Here is an 18,801-nt window from a genome sequence, read left to right as displayed (position 1 = left end):
GTCAAGCCCCGCCCCAAGCCAGGTGGAGAGAGGCAAGGGCAGGGCCCTTCAGGCCTTCAGCAGGCAGTCCTGACTATACGCTGCCTGAAATACTTCCTTTTACCTGTGGGATGCAATCCACTGAGAGCAGTCAAGTACAACATTCCTTGTTTTCCTAGAGTGGACCTGCAAGGAAATGTTTGGTCCAGCCAGTCAAAACTTCCTGTTCCGCCTGGCCTTTCTTGCATGTGAGCATCCTTTCTTGCATGTGACTAGTGGGTGGGCGTGACCTTTCCAGGCCTGGTAAAAGGCCAAGGCATTCTGCCACTCTCTCTATTTTCCATCTTCTTTTCGTCCTGCGAACTTCCCGGACTGCTAACTGCAGTGACTAGATCAACCCACATATGGGGTAAACCTGTTTGTATACGCTTGTAACTTTAAGCCTTAAGCCTTCAGGGATCACACTGTGCTCTGCCTGGTCGTGAGTAAACTTTCTTTTTCTTGCTTATGAATAAGACCGTGGTGTCTTTATTCTTTTAGGAGGGATTCAAGGGGTCTTACCAGGAAAATATTAGAACACATTTCAATCTGGACAAGCCAGATGGAATTGCGTATTGTCTTAAGAAACTCACACGAGTTTGCAACTAGTTTTCTGCTGTGTAAAGGGGAATGGACCCACCTAAGTAAAGGAACTTGCTAGCTCAAGTTAGGAAGGATATTGATAGACAATATATCCTCTCCTGCCACCCTGAACATTCCCACATTACCTGTCCTGAATCTTCCAGCATTCAGCTTCATTGGATGTTCAGGAATGCTAGTGTTATGAGAGAAACCCCATCAATCCAGCCCCAGTGACCCAAGTATGATTTCAATGATGGCACCTCTGGTGTGTTAGGTAGGCAGTTGATTTTATTGTTTAGTTTTTCACCTTGAGAATGATCTGCTGGCTGGAGAGGGAGGGCCAGTGGAAAGCATGCCTGGTCAAGTCATTGACCCTCTGCTCCTGAGACTCCATACTTGAGGTTTATTTCTCTTTTCTTAGGCAACGGGGGTCTGTACTGTTAGCATCACTCTAAGCCACTTTCTGCAGGAGAAGAGCTCTTCTGTTTGCTTTGTCTCTCTGTCCCTATAACTGCCAAACCGTGCTTGACATAGCTCCGGAAAAGGAGCGAGCTGTTTCTCAAGAAAGGCTCCAAGTCTGCCTGTGGGTTTTCCCCCTTGTATTCATACAGTTCCTCAAGGCCCGCCCTGGCTGTCTCCTTGCAGTTGATCTTCTTGAAAATAGCTGCCAGAGTCTCATTTGCTTTGTGCTCATCTGGGTGAGGAGAGCCCTTGTCCTGATGGACAGCAGCCTGCTCTGACAAGTGCTCCATGACCTTCCACAGGTGGTCCTCCAACTCAGACTCATCTCTGTTCTTGATCAGCGTCAGGTGACCCATGATCTCTGCCCCCTTCAGCTTGCAAAGAGTGTTCAGAAGAGACTTCAGGGCTCGGAATGGGTAGTTGCTCGAGTACTGCTTCAGCTTCTCCTTGGGCACTGCCTTCATGAAGACGTGGATGTCCAGCAGAAGCTGGTCAAGATTGATGCTGCCGATGGTTTGTGGCAGGAACTTGATGGCTTTCCACAAGCACTTGGCAACCATCTCAGAAAAGGCCACCAGGTCAGTGGGGGCATTCAAGCCTTCATGGAGCAGCAGCAGCAGAGAGCTGAGAAGCCTGTTGTGGTCTGATTTCTCCAGCACCTTGCTTATCAAGTGGCTAATAGACTGGGCGGTCCCCTGCTCTTCCTGGACCTCTTCAACGGGAGAATCCAGCAGCAAGGCAATGAGGCTGCTCAGGAGGTCCTTCAGCACCCCAGCAGAGGCTTCCTGGGCAAGGCTCTCCACCTGGAAGAGGGAGACCATGTTGGAGATGATGCAGCTGTAAAGCTCCATGACTTTCTGAGTCTTCATCTCCTCCTCCGCCATCACGTGGAGCTGGTGGATGAACTTCAGCTGCCGGAGCGTTGCAATCAGGAATGGGTTGATATGGCCAGACAAGGTTTCTGCTTGGTCCTCCTGCTTTAAAATCTCCTGGATCTGCAAAAGCGCCTCAATACTGGTGCTGGTGCTGCCGCTGGCTACACGGCAGATGATCATGTTGATGTTGGGGTTCTCAGTCCGGTAGGGGACAACATCAACTGCTTTTGGACTTCTGCAGGAGGCCATGCCATCACTGACATTCTGCCCCCCAGCTTGGTCTGCATGGGAAGCCAGATGTTCTCCCCCTGTGTGGCTGCCACCAGTTCCGTGGCTTTGCTTGTACCCTTCTAAGGACCCCAGCCTAAGACTCAGGTTGAAGACCTGGGTGTCCACTGTTTCTTCCTTGACTTGCTTGGCAGCTGCATCTTTCATACTCCCTTCCAGCAAGTTCATGTGCTTGTCAGAGATGTTCCCAATGGCCTTGAAGGCCTCGACTCCATAGACGTCCCGGGCAATGGCGATGACTTTCAAGGCTGCGCAATGGACAGCATTGTTTGAGTCTCCCGTTAAGGTGATCAGGGTCTTCAGGGTTTTGCTTGGGTTTGGCTGACACACTTCTGGACCGTACGTCTTGAGCAGCCAACCAAGCTCTTTCAAGCATCCCACCCTCTGGTTAGCATTCTTAGCCTGGGCTCCCTCCAGGAGGAAGCAGAAAGTCTTGGAGGCTGGGTAGATCAGGGTGGTCTGCTTCACGATCGCCCGCACCTCTTTGAGGATGGACTCCTTTGTCCCTCCCAACTTCAGAAGGAGGTAGGGCAGGAAGGAAGCAGCCTCGTTCTCCATCAGCTGGTACCTCTCCTCAATCAGAAGACTGAAGAGTTTCTTTAAGTATTCCAAGGTCTTCATCAGCACCCATGTGTTGGTGTCAAACAGCCGCAGGCTGAGCCATTTCAGGATGAGGTCCAGGCAGCTGATGACCCCATCCTTCTCACTCTCCAAGTGCTTGGTCATCACGGTCAGCGCCTTGATGTGGTGCTGGAAATTGGAGTGAAAGAGCTCCTCCTGCAGCCAGGTGGAGAAGCAGGTGCACATCTGGGCCTTGAGTTGCTCTACATATTTGCTGTTGGGGCTGCTAAAATTCCACCTCAGCACCTTCAGGGCCTTCTCGTCCTTTGCCCTCTGCTCTTTTGCTTTGGGGACGATGATGAAGATGGGGCCCAGCTTACTGATGTCTTCCTTCATGCTGAGCTTCACCTGCGGCTTCACATTTGGTGGCTTCTTTGGTTTGGGGACGGCGCCTTCCGACTTGGCTTTCTTGACATCCATGCCCCCATCGCTGGCTCCTAAGTTCTCTGTTGAGGAGGACACTGGCTTGCACTGCTGGGGAGAAGCCAAGATGGATTTGGGCCAAGACTTGCCCCGCGGCAGCTTCGAAAGGGATTTGGGGAAAGGCCGGGTGGGCTTTGCTGGGTGACCAGCTTGGGTTTGCTCCAGCAGAGAGAGGACCTGGTCTTTGGAAGCCGGCTTCAGCTTGTTGGCAGCTTCGGCCATCCTCTCAAAGCCAAGCTGGAGGACGAAGAATGGCATTGCCTCATATGCTGCTTTGTGCATGTCTTCGTGGTTGTCCTCCAGGGCAGAGTAGAGGTGGGGCACGCAACGGAGCAGGTCGTTGGTGGCGGAGCTGGAGGACGGCAGCTTCTCCACCAGCCAACCCAGGAGCCCCTGCCTTTGGAAGAAACTCTCCTTCTTTGGATCTGCAGAAAGATCCTCCACTTCCAGCCATTCTTTCATGCCAGTCTGCTCAGCCCAGGCTTCCACAGTCATGAGAGCTGCAGCCCGCACACCACTTTTGCTGTCCCTCAAGATGGCGATGATGGACATCCCCAGAGTCTTGACGTGCTGCCTAATGCCTGGGCCCATTACCTTGGCCAGCTGCTGGAGGACAGAGAGCGTCTGCTTCACAAGGGCTTTGTTGGAGTCGTGCAGGCAAGCCTTCAAGGCGACAGGCAGGTCCCCCAGGCTGGGCTGGATGGACCCGACATTGCTGAGGATCCTGGAAACCTCCTCGAGCCCTTCCTTCCGGACCTTCCAGCTCGTGTCCTGCATCTTTGACATCAGCTCCTTGGAGATCTTCTGGCTAATGTCAACAGCATCACTTCTCTTGCAGGGCTGAGCATCGCCCCCTCTCTGCTCACTCCCGCAGTCCCTGCAGAATTTGCAGCGGCCTCGTGTTGGAGGGGGCGGGTGCTGGCCACTCACCTTCTGAAACTCCATGTCAATCTGGGAGAGCAAAGCCGGCTTCTCATCCTCAAAGAAGCCCCTCAGCGGGGCTCCGACATACAGGTACATCACACCTAGGAGGCCGAAGGCAGAAGCTCTCTCGTCCGGGTGAGCAGCAGTCAAGGCAGCTTTGATGTAGCCAATAAAGTCTTGGGCCTCCAAGCTGTCAAAGCCAAAGTCCTTGATGGCACCAGTCAGCCAGCTGAGTGTTTCCGAGTGGGTCCTGGGGCTGTCCTGCAAGAAGGCCGCTTCCACCACCTTCCTCGCTGTCCAGGGCAACCCGCAGGCTTCTGCTACGGCCGTCAGAGCTTCCTTGGTGTCACCGCTGCAGATGACATCCCCGATCTTGTCCACCAGCTTCCCCAGAACAAACTGGGCAGTGGTCTTGGAGAAGTTCCCTCTCTGGGCGATGAGGGTGACGATGTGCAACCTTTTCTGCATCGCCTGCAACTTGGTCTCATTCCACCCAGGCTCCTTGTCCAGCAGTCTCACAAGCGCCTGGCAGGGCATCTGGCTCTTTTCCATCTTCTCCACGGCCTTCTCAAACACCTCCAGGCAAGAAATCCGTTCCTTCCAGTTACTGCTGTCCATGTCCCGGAGGCAGGATGCTGGGAGGACAGCGGCAGCTTCCAGCTCACATGATTCCTCTGAGAGTTCCGCCTCTGGCGCAGTCCTTGGATCTAGCATCTTGGCTCACCTTGAGTTCTAGAACTTTGGCTAGCCATGCGGGGCATGGTGGCTTTGTCCTCCCTTGGGCGGCCCTCAGACCAGGGAGGGCAGAGGACATTCCGGGGAATAAGAGAGGTGGCGGAAGGACCCTCGAGTCTTCCTGGCTGCCCCCCAGCCTCCTCCCTGGGCCCCTCCAGAAAGGAGGTGATGGTTCCCACACCTTGGGGAAGGGGCCCTTCCTGAGGGGTTGCTGCTCCCGCTGGTGAGCGGTGGCTTCTGCCCGGAGGCAGGCTGGGCTCATTGTGATGTCATCAGGACCCTAGCCAGGACCTTGCAGCAGCAGCAGCAGCAGAGGAAAGAAAAGTCAGGAGGGAAGAGAGTCTTGCAACCGCCATGAAAACCTCCAGAGTGGGATGTGGGGCTTCTAAGTTAAAAACAACTATGTTGTTGAACATGGTGCGTTAATTATTGAAGCCCATCATGGGCCCTCAGGATCAAGGTTGGGAGATAATTTTAAATCATCATCAAAAGCTAATTCTAATGGTTAAGAGCGGTGGACACGTAATCTGGTGAACCGGGTTCGCGTCTCTGCTCCTCCACATGCAGCTGCTGGGTGACCTTGGGCTAGTCACGCTTCTCTGAAGTCTCTCAGCCCCACTCACCTCACAGAGTGTTTGTTGTGTGGGAGGAAGGGAAAGGAGATTGTTAGCTGCTTTGAGACTCCTTAGAGTAGTGATTAAGCAGGATATCAAATCCAAAGTCTAATTCTTCTCTTCTAATTCTGTTCCAAGCTTGTTGAGGTCTAGTGTCCAGATCTAGTCTACCTTGGTCAGACCACACCTGGAGTCCTGTGTCCAGTTCTGGGTGCCACAATTTAAGAAGGGTGTTGACAAGCTGGAAAGTGGGCAGAGGAGGGCAACCAAAATGGCCAACAGTCTGGAAATGAAGCTTTATGAGGAACAGTTGGGGGGAGTTGGGGTGTTTAGCCCAGAGAAGCGGAGACTCAGAGGAGATATGAGAACTTTCTTCAAATATCTGCAGGTCTATCACAAGGAAGAGGGAGCAAGCTTGTTTTCTGCTGCTCCGGAAGGTAGAACTGACCCAATGGATTAAAATGACAGGCAAGGAGATTCTGACTAAATATTAGGAAGAACTTTCTGATGGTAAGAGCCATTTGACAGTGGAATGGTCTCCCTCGGGAGGTGGTGAACTCTCCTTCCTTGGAGGTTTTTAAGCAGAAGTTGGATCTGCTAGGCATTCTTCAGCTGTGGACCAAGTTAAACAGTACACAAAGAAACACAGAAGCATAGAATTGTACTTGACTCTTAGGACCCCTTCCAGGTCTGTAATTTTATGATTCTATTATCACCATCTCCCTTCTATTTCACTTTGTTCATCAGTGGTGGGTAGCTATAGTGTCCTATAGTTGTTAGAGCATCATGAGTCCAGCCACCTCCCTAGATGGTCTCCTGCTACTAATATATTTAAGGAACTTGTTGTTGGTCTTAATGTTTTTAGCACTGCGTTCCTCAAATTCTTTTTTAGCATTCCTCGCTGTTCCATTTTTAGAAGGAAGCCTTCTTGCCTCTAATAGCTTCCTAAGGAAAGTTAGGTATTTCATCCTTGTGTTTGTTTTACTCAGTTTTCATTCCGTCCATACAACAAATGCATGTAGAACAAATGCATGGATGGCGGAACAGAATTCTGCCTCAAGGGGGGTTTTCATGTCCCACTTCGCTAACCTGGGCGATCTAATCTGCATATTATGCAAATTTCTTTGCCAACTCTGCAATTTTTGCCCCTGTTTTGTGTGAGACACCTGCTTAGTTTTTTGCTCCAGGAAGGGGCCCCAGTGCTCAAAAATCATCATTTCTATACTGCTCTCTTCAGATCATTCTTTTTCCCTCAAAGAAAGAAATCTGCTAACTGGGTCTGGTGTCAACAGGCAACTAGATCCAGGCAAAACTGTTGGGCCAGATAAGTAGCTTAGCAAAACATTTGTTGCACATAACGGGCAGCTGGCACGGCACCATTTATTTTGACCTCTGCGGCCAAAAGTCTTGCATTAGAAAGAAATGTTTGCATCTCAAGCCTCTCCTCGCTGAACCCTAATATGAAGCCTAACAATTTGTGCAAAGGAAACCAGTGCTTTTCTACAAATTGTTTCTTCTGGGAAATGTGCTTGAGCTCTGATTGCAGAATAAAGAATGAATCATAAGTGTGTGCCGTTGTTTGCTTGCCTGTTTATTTGTTTAGCCTCCGGCACACGGAGAGAATTTGCTGCCATTTATTTGCCGAGAGTGAAAAGCTCTCAGGGAATCAGAAAGTGGGAGGAGGAGTAAGCGAGAAGCTGCTGTTTTCTTGGGAGGAAACGAAAGTGCGCACACAGCCCTTTCCCTCACCATCTATCAGAACATGAAAAGAGACCTGCTGGATCAGGCCAATGGCCCATCTAATCCAGCATCCTGTCGTCACAGCGGCCAAACCCAATGCCTTTTCTGGGAAGCCTGCAGGCACAACATGAGCACAACAGCACCATGGCCCCTGCAGTTCCCAGAAAGTGGTGTTCAAAGGTCTGCTTCCTAGGAAAGTAAAGTGAGAACATAGCCAGAATGGCTAGTAGCCATTGATTTGCCCTCTCCTCCTCCATGAGTTTGTCTTTGTTGTTGTTTAGTCATTTAGTCGTATCTGACTCTTCATGACCAGAGCACACCAGGCACTCCTGTCTTCCACTACCTCCCACAGTTTGGTCAAACTCATGCTGGTAGCTTCGAGAACACTGTCCCACCATCTCGTCCTCTGTCGTCCCCTTCTCCTTGTGCCCTCCATCTTTCCCAACATCAGGGGCTTTTCCAGGGAGTCTTCTCTTCTCATGAGGTGGCCAAAGTCTTGGAGCCTCAGCTTCAGGATCTGTCCTTCCAGTGAGCACTCAGGGCTGATAGGTTTGTTCTTCTTGCAGTCCATGGGACTCTCAAGAGTCTCCTCCAGCACCATAATTCAAAAGCATCCATTCTTCGGCGATCAACCTTCTTTATGGTCCAGCTCTCACTTCCATACATCACTACTGAGAAAACCATAGCTTTAACTATACAGACCTTTGTTGGCAAGGTGAGTTTGTCTAATCCCCTTTTAAAGCCATCCAGGTTGGTGACTGCTTCTTGTGGGAGTGAGTTCCATAGTTTAACCATGCAATGGTTATCTACAATAACAATCCCCCTTTGTGTAATGTGTACAATATTGTTTGTTTGTTTTGTTTTGTTTTGTTTTGTTTTGTTTTGTTTTGTTTTGTTTTGTTTTGTTTTGTTTTGTTTTGTTTTGTTTTGTTTTGTTTTGTTTTGTTTTGTTTTGTTTTGTTTTGTTTTGTTTTGTTTTGTGTTGATCTACATGGGTACTATTTCTTGTGGGGGTTTTTGTGTGTGTGTCTTATCTTACTCTGTGCACTTCTAATTTTGTACTTTTTATTCTTCAGTAAAGAATACACAGCCACACATAAACTATGCATTGCATGAAAAAAGGTCTTTTTTGGTCTGTCCTGAGTCTTCCAACATTCATTGCATGCCCACAAGTTCCAGAAAAGCCAACATTCCTCGGCTGAAAATAGGGACATTTATCACTCCCTGCCCAACTGACCCTCCTCAATCCCCCACACTTTTGTCCCCCTGTCCCCTGCAGAGCATTTCCTATCAGAAGAAGGCTGAGCGCCACCAATGGGACACAGCACACCAGCCTTGATTTCATTTTATTCTTAGGTGCAGAATTACGATTCCAATCGGTACCCTCGATGGTGTTTGATGGTCGGTACAAGTACAGTACGAGGAGAGACTTTGTATATGTGGGCAACCCTGTGTAGAGGATCTGTACCATTATTTATTGCAATGTCCACTATACATAGATCCAAGAGACCGATTTATAAAACGCCCTGCTTACGAATGGAATACAGTGGTACCTCGGGTTAAGTACTTAAATCGTTCTGGAGGTCTGTTCTTAACCTTAAACTGTTCTTAACCTGAAGCACCACTTTAGCTAATGGGGCCTCCCGCTGCCGCCGCACCACCGGAGCATGATTTCTGTTCTCATCCTGAAGCAAAGTTCTTAACCCGAGGTACTATTTCTGGGTTAGCAGAGTCTGTAACCTGAAGCCTCTGTAACCTGAAGCCTCTGTAACCTGAGGTACCACTGTACACACACACCAATAAGTCACTTTTAGAAAGGGGCAAGATTAGATACGGATGCACAAAGCATTTTTATAAAAATATCAAGACTTCTTGCAGTCTGTTCAGCTCCCCTTTCTTCCCACCCAGGGCAGTCCTGCCTCCTGCTCATGGGAGCCAACTCCAGGGGGCAATAATATAATTGTGGGGGCTGGGCACCCACAGTTCAGCTCTGCTTTACGCAGGCAGCCAGTGAAGCACCCTTTTCTGGGGGAGTGGGGCTCAACCGGGAGGGAGGGAACATGCCAGTCGGGCATGTGTCTCTGCCAGGGTCCTACTCGAATGTAGGCTGAACTCCTGACATACTGAAATACTTCACGGAACACAGTAACACAAACATCCTGTCTCCGTCACTTCCCACTCTGTGGGGTGAAAACATACATTGTCATGTGATAGACAAAAATCCCATGACTGCCATCACGGAGCAGGAATTCTAACAGTCCCCCACAGAAAAGGCTATAGAGAGCAGGAAGAAGAGGAGATGCCACCACTGCAATATGGATGTGTGACATCACATGTCTCAAATAGTGCGTGTGACAAGGAAAATGAGTTGGAATTTTTTTTATTGTGCTATGGCACCATGAAGTCATATGTCTGATATTTAAGTACTATGTGTAAGCTCAGTGTTTTTTCCAGCACTCAAGAACCTTATTTTAAAATAGAAAAGACAATGGTTAACTGATTAATACAAAAATACACACTAATAATGTTTATATCAAAGGGTTTTTACAGAAAACTTGAAATACATTGATTATAAAGAGCGGCTTAACAAGAGCATTAATCAATTTTAGCTATAAACAAAGTGCCTTTTTATAAAGCGAAACTAAATAGGAAATGTGTTTTGTATAAGAATTTCTTTGTTCTGATAAATTTATTATGCATTTCAGTATTTCAGTTATTCTTATTTTTTTGCAATAACAATGTCTTGGTTTTGTTTCTTTGGCTAGAAAAACATTAACGTTTGGCACGCGGTTTTTATCGTATATGCTCTTTTGCTGCTGACTTTTTCCAACAAATGTTACTTTGTAAGTGTAGGGATGCAATCCTAGGCTTTTGTTACAACAGAGTTGCATATTTGCATACTAATTTAATGGCGTACTGATACTTCGTTCCGACTGAATAAACAATTTGTGAAGTTGCATTAAAAAAAAAAAAACATGGTGCGTGCAACGTCACACACACTACATGCAGCCGTGTGCGTGTGATGCCACCCATGTGAGTTGCGGTGGCAGACAACGACCATCCCAAGGGCAAGATGGCGCCCCTGCCTGCCCCTTGGAGGCAGCACATCATGCAAGGGTGGGCCTTGGCCGCAGCAACCCTCCTCCTCTTTGCCCGTTCTCCGGCAGTTGCTACAAGCTTCCCCAAGAAGGAAGCTGGCAGTGGCAGTCCGTGGAGAGCAACGCAATCCTCCCTCATTGCTGCCACTGCTGCTGCCACTCGGAACAAGCGCCAACTCATCGTCCTCCCTGAGCCTGGTGGTGCCAGCACTGGTGGGGGAAAGAGGGACATTCTGAGATCAAATCAGAAGGCTTTTGCTATTCCGGGTCTGTCCCTGGAAAATTGGGACACTAGGAGGGTATTAAGTTCTGGTGTTGTGAGAGAGGGAGAAAAAAAGTTCAGGAACTTGCTAGCACAAGTTAGGAAGGATAATGATAAACAATATACCCTCTCCTGCCTCCCTGAACATTCCCACAGATACTAGATAGGCCACTGGCCTGATCCAGAAGGCTCTTTTTATGTTCTTAAGACCTTATAAACCAAGAAGATAAGCCATTCTTGGTCTTTCTCTTTTTGATATGTTAAGAAAGAGATAAAACTGCAATAGGAAAACTTCAGTAAGTTAAAAGTGATGTTTTGTAATTTTTCTATTACTATTTATGTATTGTTAAAATTGGTTAATTGTAATGAATTGATGTAGCAAGTACTGTGGTTTTTTCCTTTGTTATTGTTGAATTCTAAATAAAGTATTATTCAAAAGAAAAGGGGGGGAGCGAAGAAGGAGAAGGAGGAGGAGAATCTAAGTTGCTGTCCATTATAAGTATGTCCATTATAAAGGGAGCATCTTTTATTGCTTTTAATTAGGGAAAAATTATTTGATGGTGAAGACATGAGGCTGCCTCTTAATGGATCAGCCCATTGCTGCATCTTTCCAGCTCTAGTTGGCTGTAGCTTTGTACGATCCAAGGGAGACAAGGGTCTTTTCCATTCCTTGTCACTTGAGAGCCATGTTTTTGTGAATGTGTTGAAGGGAGATACTTGAGACTTTCTGCAATGCAAGCAGCTGCTCTGGCTACCAGGCAACTCTGGACCAGTCCAGAACACAACATGCGGGAATGATCTTTTCAACACAGTACTGGACATTGGGTTACATTTCATGCTGATATATATGATTGTCATTGACTACTTTGATCATTTGCATGTGAGATGATTGTTGTTTTTTCAAGCGCTGGAGACTTTGCTTCAGTATTCGATATGATTCGCAGAGGAGATATTATTCAAGAGTTTATGTTAGCCATGAGTTTAGTTCCACTTCTCCTTGACATCGCTCAGGAACCTTTTAGAAAAACCCATTTGTCCACTGATTTCACAATACAGCTCAGCTTCAGCCCCCACTCCTCCCAAAGCAAGGGAGGCAGCAGTTAACATTTATTAACAGCAGTTAATAAATAAAAAGAAAGCCTTAATGATACTCCACATCTCCTCCAATGCATTCAATCCTTGTGGACAAGCAATGTGTTTTAAACTGACAAAACAAGAGAACGTGGAACTTCCCAAAAGTTATGGCAGTGCAGGCCGGGACTGGTGGGAACTGTTTTCCCAACATTTGCAGAATATGTTTGGCAAAAGCTGGAACAGATGGGCCATTGGCTTTATTCAACAAGCTTTTATTATGAAAGATATTCAGAACAGCATATTTAATTACCAAACCACACCTTACCAGATGATGTAAACAGCCTTCCCCAACCCAGATCTCTTGGACTAGGACTCCCATCAAGCCTGGTCAACATGGCCAAATGTGGCTAACAATTATGGGATGCGTAGTCCAAAACATCTGGAAGGCACTGAGTTGTTGAAGGCTGAGCTAGAAAGGTTTCATCACAGTGGTGTCTCTCTCTTTTCTAACAGCTACTGATAGCTGACTTTTCTGCTTCTCACCAGGGCAAATTTTAATATCGTAAGGTAAGAGCCAATATACTTTAAAATATTTGTGTGGTCAGTTTATTTCACTGCCAAAATGTCTTATCTGTGAAAATGGTACGTGTCTAACCATTCTGGAAATTCCTTCTCTCTCTCTCTCTTTTTTTTAAGCACACGTCTTAAGCATGAGGGCCAACATCAGTTGGTGTGCTGGGTTCAAGGATGTTCTTGGCCTGTAAAAGACCTCCTGACATCTCCACTTAAACAAATATTAAACTGAAGAGCCTGCATTGGACTCAATCCTCCTAAACCAGAGAAACTCGAGATGACCATAGTCAAGGATGGTTTTAGAGGTCTCCATCATGACATCGCTGTTTCACCTGAACTCTACAGAAGGACAGAAAGAAAATTTATAACCATGACACTTTGAAGCATAAACTTTATTGCAAGAAGGGATTTAAAAGGGCACATCAGAGTGATTTGCAATGTGGGATGGGGGTGGGGGTCAGTGTGTCATGAAGAAATAGAAATCACAAACGCCAAGGAAATTGTGTACAATTGAAACTGAATGTTTTATTAAAACAACTTCAAAATCAAAGTGAGGTGTATTTTTTTTTTCCTTTTCATGTTACCTTAACAATGAATTTTATACAATACAGTCTTCAGCTCCTGGCATGAAGGGACTGGGAAAGAAAGGAGAGGCTGGAGGTGGAGACAGGGGGAAAGGAAGAGGTTTATCGAGCTAACAGGATGTGAATGTCTTCCAGAAGAAGTTCTTGCAACCGGCTTTGCGTTCTCTGGGTGCCAGAGCTGGGTTCAAGTTGGCCGATCTCTCCAGCTCCAGCCTCACCTCATCCTGCTCGCCTCCGCGGGACAAATCATCTGATTCCAGGGCCTCATTGTCCGTCTGGCTTGGTTCTGAGAGCAATTCTGCCAGGAAATACTTGGCCAGTTCCTTTGAGGAAGAGAGAGAGAGAGAGATTGAGCTCAGTATATATCTTGCTATATGGCATGATTCCTTGCATCTCAGGGCAAATGTAGGTGCAAATGTCTGGTTCATACCAGATTTCACAGAACCTCTATTCTCAATAACGACGGGACACAGAGGTGGAGAATACCTTGATTTTGTTTGTTGTTAAAAGGGAATCTTCGCATGAGTCAATACTTGATTATTCCTTTGCGGCCCCGTTACAGGTGCCACGTAATATTCATTCTGCATTTGTGAGAAATCAGCACCTACACTTTGGAACTCCCTGCCTATTAACAGGCACCTGCACTGTACTCTTTTCACCACCTGCAAAAAAACATTTTTGTGTGGACAAACCTACCCAGATATTTAGATAGCTGATGCATGTGTAAGTCTATTTCATTGGCAGTTTTACCTTTTGAATATCTTAAAGAGTTGTTTTAACTGGTCTGACTGATAATTTTATTGCTTTATTCTCTTTGTAAACTGCTTTGAGGTTTTCTTTTACAATCAATTTTATAAAATAAATGAATGCACTATATCTTTGTCCTTTTGTCCTCCCAGGCTGAGATGCTTTATGGTTTACACTTTCGTTTGTTGTTGTTGTTGTTGTTTTCTCTCTTTTTGTTATGTTTGTGCTTTTGGACAAAAAAAAAATCAATTAATCAATATTGCATATCAGACAAGAGAGAGGCTCTTGTCAGTAGTTTTTTTGATGATGACCACATGAGCTACTGGGGCAGAAATTGGTTCTGTATCCCTGGACAATGCCTTCTATTTACATTCATTTCATCTCAGACAAAGGCACAGCTTGAAGAGGACCTAGAATGGCAGTGGGGAATCTTTCACAGCCCAAGGGTCACATGACCTCATGGGAAATGTTCTGGTGGTCACATGCCAGTAGTGGGTGGAGCCAAAGACAACAGAGGGCGGAGCAACAGGTGTGAATCTTACCTTTGCATGGTAGGCTATGCCCCTATCCACACACCTCCATTGAGGCAGGCAAGTTCAAGGAGACATTGTAGAGAGGCAAAAGTGTTCAAGGAGGACACAAAGCAGAGCTGGGGAGGGGTGTGGTCTGGGAAGAGGGGGTGTGGCCAGGGCTGGATGGAGGGGCCTGGCAGGCCATGTTTGCTTTGAGGTCCAGAGATTCCCCACTCCATCCTTGGAAAGGCCCCTGGAGAGCCATTGCCATCTCCTGAGCTGGATGGACCACTGATATGACTCGTTATAGCACAGTTTCTCATGTTCCTAATTGGGAAGGATCATACCTCCATAAGAGAGCATCTGTTTGAGATGATGGAATTTATGGAGTTGGCTGATCTCACTGGGAGAATCCACGACCAGAAAGAAGAGGACTACCAAGAAGACTGGAAGAAATTTAAAGACTATTTGAATAAATAGTCTAATATTAAAGCTATGTAACCACTTGAAAGAACCAATCAGGCTTAGGATTAAATTAGATTTAAATGTATAAATAAGAAAATGTACTATAAGAAAGGTAAAGAAATTGGAATATGTCTGTAATATTGTTTTATGAAATAATGATATTGGAAACTGCTACATTCAAATTAAGAGGAAATTCAGGTGGAAGAGATTAGAGGAAGTCAACTAAAATGTTTATGAAAATGGATTTTAATTAATTGGTTGAGTTTCTTTTTTCTGTTTAGGTATGTTAAGTTTGTTATTCTTTTTTCTTATTTTTCACTTTTTTATTGTGTTGTTGCATATTCTCTTTTTTGTTATGTCTATTGAAAATTAATAAATATTATGGTTAAAAAAAGAGAGAAAGCATCTGTTTGGCATGCAGAAGACTCCAGGTTCAAACCTCTCTAGATAGGACTGGGAGAGAACCCACCTACACCCTGGGGAGCAACTGCCAGTCAGTGTCAACCATGCTGAGCAAGATAGACCAGTGGTCTGACTTCAGTATTAGATTAGATCATATAAGACGGATCCAGAAGCAGCTGCTGAAGAAAATAGCTAAAGCCGTCCCCATGTACAGACACATTTTGCCTCTCAGTACCAGAGGTGAGGTTTTCTTGGGGGGGGGGGCACAAACAACAGCTGAAAATAGTTATTTTATTCTCAGTTTCCCAGGAGCTTCTGGCTGGCAATTGCAGGCAAATGCTGGACTAGGTGAACTTTCGTCAGATCCACCAAGGCAGATCTTAAGATCTCACCTCATACCCTCTCCTATCCCCCCCCCCAATTATTTGCAGATGGAGCTGTGATCTGTACAATAATTGATCCAAGGAAAAGAGGTTGGTTTGGATTTTCCACATCTCCCACAGAAGGACTGACCCTGAACTGGAGGCCCATCATCTAGAGAGGTTCACCAAGTAGTGGATTTTGAGGCCATCACATTTTTTGAAAGGAAAATGTTCATGGCTTGTGGGTGGACGGCAGTGCCAGCACCTGTCATTCCTCAGTCCCTTTGGCACCCACTGCCAAATGGAAGGACCCTAGCTCAATGGTACAGCACCTGCTTGGCACACAGGAGGTCCCAGGTTTGATCCCCGTTGTCTCCACTTAAGGCTGGAAGAAACTCCCCACCTGAGACATGCCTCAGAACCATGGCCACTTAGTGAAGACAACACTGGGCTAGAGGGACCAAATGGTCTGGCTTTCTATGGATGCAGCTATTGCAGAAGGCAGCATCTAACAAAAGTGGAAGGAAGCAGTAATCTGGATCCACTCTGAATGGTGGGTCACAGCATGTATGAACCAGCTCTTTAAGATGGTGGAGATTTTCAGCGGAAAAGACAGATAAAATTTAAAAGATTCTTCAGCTATTGGACCAGCACCTTTTAAAAGAGTTACAGTGGTACCTCAAGTTACAGATGCTTCAGGTTACAGATGCTTCAGGATACAGACTCCGCTAACCCAGAAATAGTACCTCGGGTTAAGAACTTTGCTTCAGGATGAGAACAGAAATCGCAAAATGGCGGTGCGGCAGCAGTGGGAGGCCCCATTAGCTAAAGTGGTGCTTCAGGTTAAGAACAGTTTCAGGTTAAGAACGGACCTCCAGAACGAATTAAGTTCTTAACCCGAGGTACCACTATATTTGCACCTCACTATTGCATTGAGTCATTTTGTGCAGCTCAAACATTTGCTTGGCTCAGTGGTAGAGAGCATGCTTTGCCGACAAAAGGTCCCAGATTCAAACCCAAACATCTCCAGGGAGCTGGGGAAGACTCCCTGTCTGAAACCCTGGAAAGGTTCGGCCAATCACTGCAGATAATACTGAGCAAGATGGACCAACTGTCGGTGTGAGGCAGCTTTCTTTGTTCCTATGCTTGCCAACACAGTTGGCCCCTGAAACTTTGGGCTCTTACATGGCATTGAAGCCAACTTCCTTTCCCCTCTGCAACATCCCTCTGGTCACTTTCTTAAGCCTGCAATGTAAACACACTCGCTAGGATGCAAGGCTTCCTTCTCAGTAGCCTTGGTCAAGCTGAGCTGTTAAAGTGATGTTCTTTTCAGCACCACGGAGAGCTCCGCAGCAAACAACTCTGTTAGCCCTGGCCAGTTCCATATTACATAAAAGGACTGGATGAAAACATAAAAATGCTTTCTGCTGTTAGGAAATTCCGGGGAAGCTTTTCTCTACTATTGCATGTGTTTAGTTGTGCTTTTGAAACTGATGACAACAATGTGGGGTGGGGAAATTGCAGCGCAGATGCAGATGCTCTACCACTGAGCTCTTCCCCTGAAAATAAAACAGATTCCAGTTCTCATGGTCCCGAATTAAGGTCTGATTTAAAAGGAACATGGGAACCTGCCTTGTACATAGTCAGAACCTGCTGACCCAACTAGCCCACTGTTGTCTAGCCCACTAGCCCAACTAGCCCACTGTTTGGGTGTGTCTTAGACTAAACCCTGACCAGTGGCTCTCTGTGGTTTCCAGCAGGAGTCTCTCCCAGCTGGAGAGGTTGCCAGTGGGAATTGAGTTTGGGACGCAGATGTTCTGTCACTGAGCTTTGGCCAAGGATTAAACCACGGAGCATGGCGTGCTTGGACTCTGAGCTACAGGCTTCGCCCCTGGTCAGAGTTTAGTCTAAGACACACCGAAACTGTCGAGGAAGTCCTAGGACCTTTGGAATTTGCGTCTCCCAGCCATGTCTCCTAGATGTCTATATCAGCGAGCGGGACTAATTTCGGTTGTGGTGTGGTTGCATCTGAGACTGGCTTTAGGACTGATTTTGTTTTTAAGTTCACGCTGCTCGTTTACTGCCTTTGTCTTGTGCTCTTAAACACTTGCTACAGCACAAGCTTACGCATATAATCGTAGATCACTGTAGAACTGTAGAATTGGAAGGTCTGGGTCTTCTAGTACAAGGTCTGGAAGGTCTGGGTCATCTAGCCCCCCACTGAGTGCAAATAGATTTACCCCCAGTAAGTGTATGTAAGGGCGCTTCCAACCCGATGTTTGCTGAGAGGTCAGTGCTACTTGTGACAGTTATCTCAGCAGTTCTGTGGTGCAGTGGGCTTCATCAAAATGCCAACCTGCATCCCCACCCAGTTAACACGGATTTACCATTTTTATGGAAAATCTTATTAAATGAATAAAATAAAATAACCTGTTGCCAAACACCCATTTGGGATTTCGTCTGCTGTTCGTATTAGCTCTTTATATAACTGAGGAGTGGAACCTCTATGGACAGCGGCAGTCTACCTCTGCATTAAGGGGAAGCAGGTCTAGGGTCTGATCCAGCAGCTGCTACTGCTTCGAAGTAGTGATAAGGAAAAGGGATTCTGCACCTGCTCAGAGACGCTCCGGTTTCCTTCTAGCTCTGCTCCCCACGCCCTTCTCTCCCTCCACCCTCCCTCGGACTCCTGGGTCCCTTACCTGTTTCCCCGCCGCTGCGGCCAGCGACTTCTGCAGGAATTGCCGGAGCCTCGGGTCCGAGGGGGCGGCGGCCACGGTACTCAGCGCCAGGGCGACCGAGACGAGCAGGGCGAGGGCGCACTGGAGGCGGCAGGTCCGCATGCTGGCGAAGCCGGAGAGAGCAGCTCTTTCCCGGGGAAAGCGAGCGGAGAAAGGAGGCGAAGAGCGCAGGAGAGCCCGACGGGACGGGGCGAGACGGTGGAGTGGCGCTGCTGATGCTGCTGCGACGTCTCCGCTCCTTGGGATCGCTGCTAAGCTCACGGGGGGAGATCGCGGCTTCTGGGATCTCTACCGACGCCCCCCTTTTATAATGCCTTTTGCTGACGTCAAGGAAGGGGTGTAACAACTCCCCCTCCCCGCAAAAAGGAGCCCGGCGCTTTTTGACGCCCCATTAAGCGCGCGGATCTGTTACCCCCCCAAGTGAGGGGGCTGACACGTGTCTGCAGAGGGAGGGATAAAAGAAGAGGAGGAGGAGGAGGAGGTATGGCGACGCTTGCTCCCACACGACACGCAAGGCGCTCACACACGCGCAACCCCAAATCTTTTCGCTGGCCGCAAAGCTGCCCTGTTAACGGACAATCGGTACGCAAAGTTCCCACTGGAGCGCTCGCAAGTCCGAACGCACAGGGGAGATCCTTGGCCTGGAGGAGTGGGCGTCGGGTGGAGGGGAGGGTGCGGAGGGGGACGTTTTCCAATCCCTCA

General features: G+C 47.4%; 1 protein-coding gene and 1 pseudogene across 2 annotated transcripts; both read right to left on the bottom strand.

The window, feature by feature from the left end:
- Positions 1 to 870: 870 nt before the first annotated feature.
- Positions 871 to 5,306, bottom strand: LOC309342073 (cytoskeleton-associated protein 5 pseudogene; annotated as a pseudogene). The gene has a single exon. The product of its transcript is annotated as a cytoskeleton-associated protein 5 pseudogene (transcript).
- Positions 5,307 to 12,662: 7,356 nt separating this feature from the next.
- Positions 12,663 to 18,390, bottom strand: LOC309342897 (somatostatin). The gene is made up of 2 exons (XM_081863854.1): positions 18,061 to 18,390; positions 12,663 to 13,196 (listed from the first exon to the last, which is right to left on the bottom strand). The coding sequence occupies exons 1-2, from the start codon at positions 18,199 to 18,201 to the stop codon at positions 12,984 to 12,986; spliced, it is 354 nt and encodes a 117-aa protein (XP_081719980.1). The 5' UTR covers positions 18,202 to 18,390; the 3' UTR covers positions 12,663 to 12,983.
- Between the last annotated feature and the right edge of the window lie 411 nt (positions 18,391 to 18,801).

This window comes from Podarcis erhardii (assembly GCF_964252035.2).
Source record: "Podarcis erhardii genome assembly, chromosome: 5".
Lineage (NCBI taxonomy): Eukaryota > Metazoa > Chordata > Lepidosauria > Squamata > Lacertidae > Podarcis > Podarcis erhardii.
Note: the sequence above shows the minus strand (reverse complement) of the source record. Positions and strands in the feature narration are given on the sequence as shown.

Coding starts and splice junctions, on each gene's coding strand:
- LOC309342897 (XM_081863854.1), bottom strand. CDS start 18,201: ATGCGGACCTGCCGCCTCCAGTGCGCCCTCGCCCTGCTCGTCTCGGTC. Junction 13,197..18,060: donor CCGCAGCGGCGGGGAAACAG/GTAAGGGACCCA, acceptor TCTTCCTCAAAG/GAACTGGCCAAGTATTTCCT.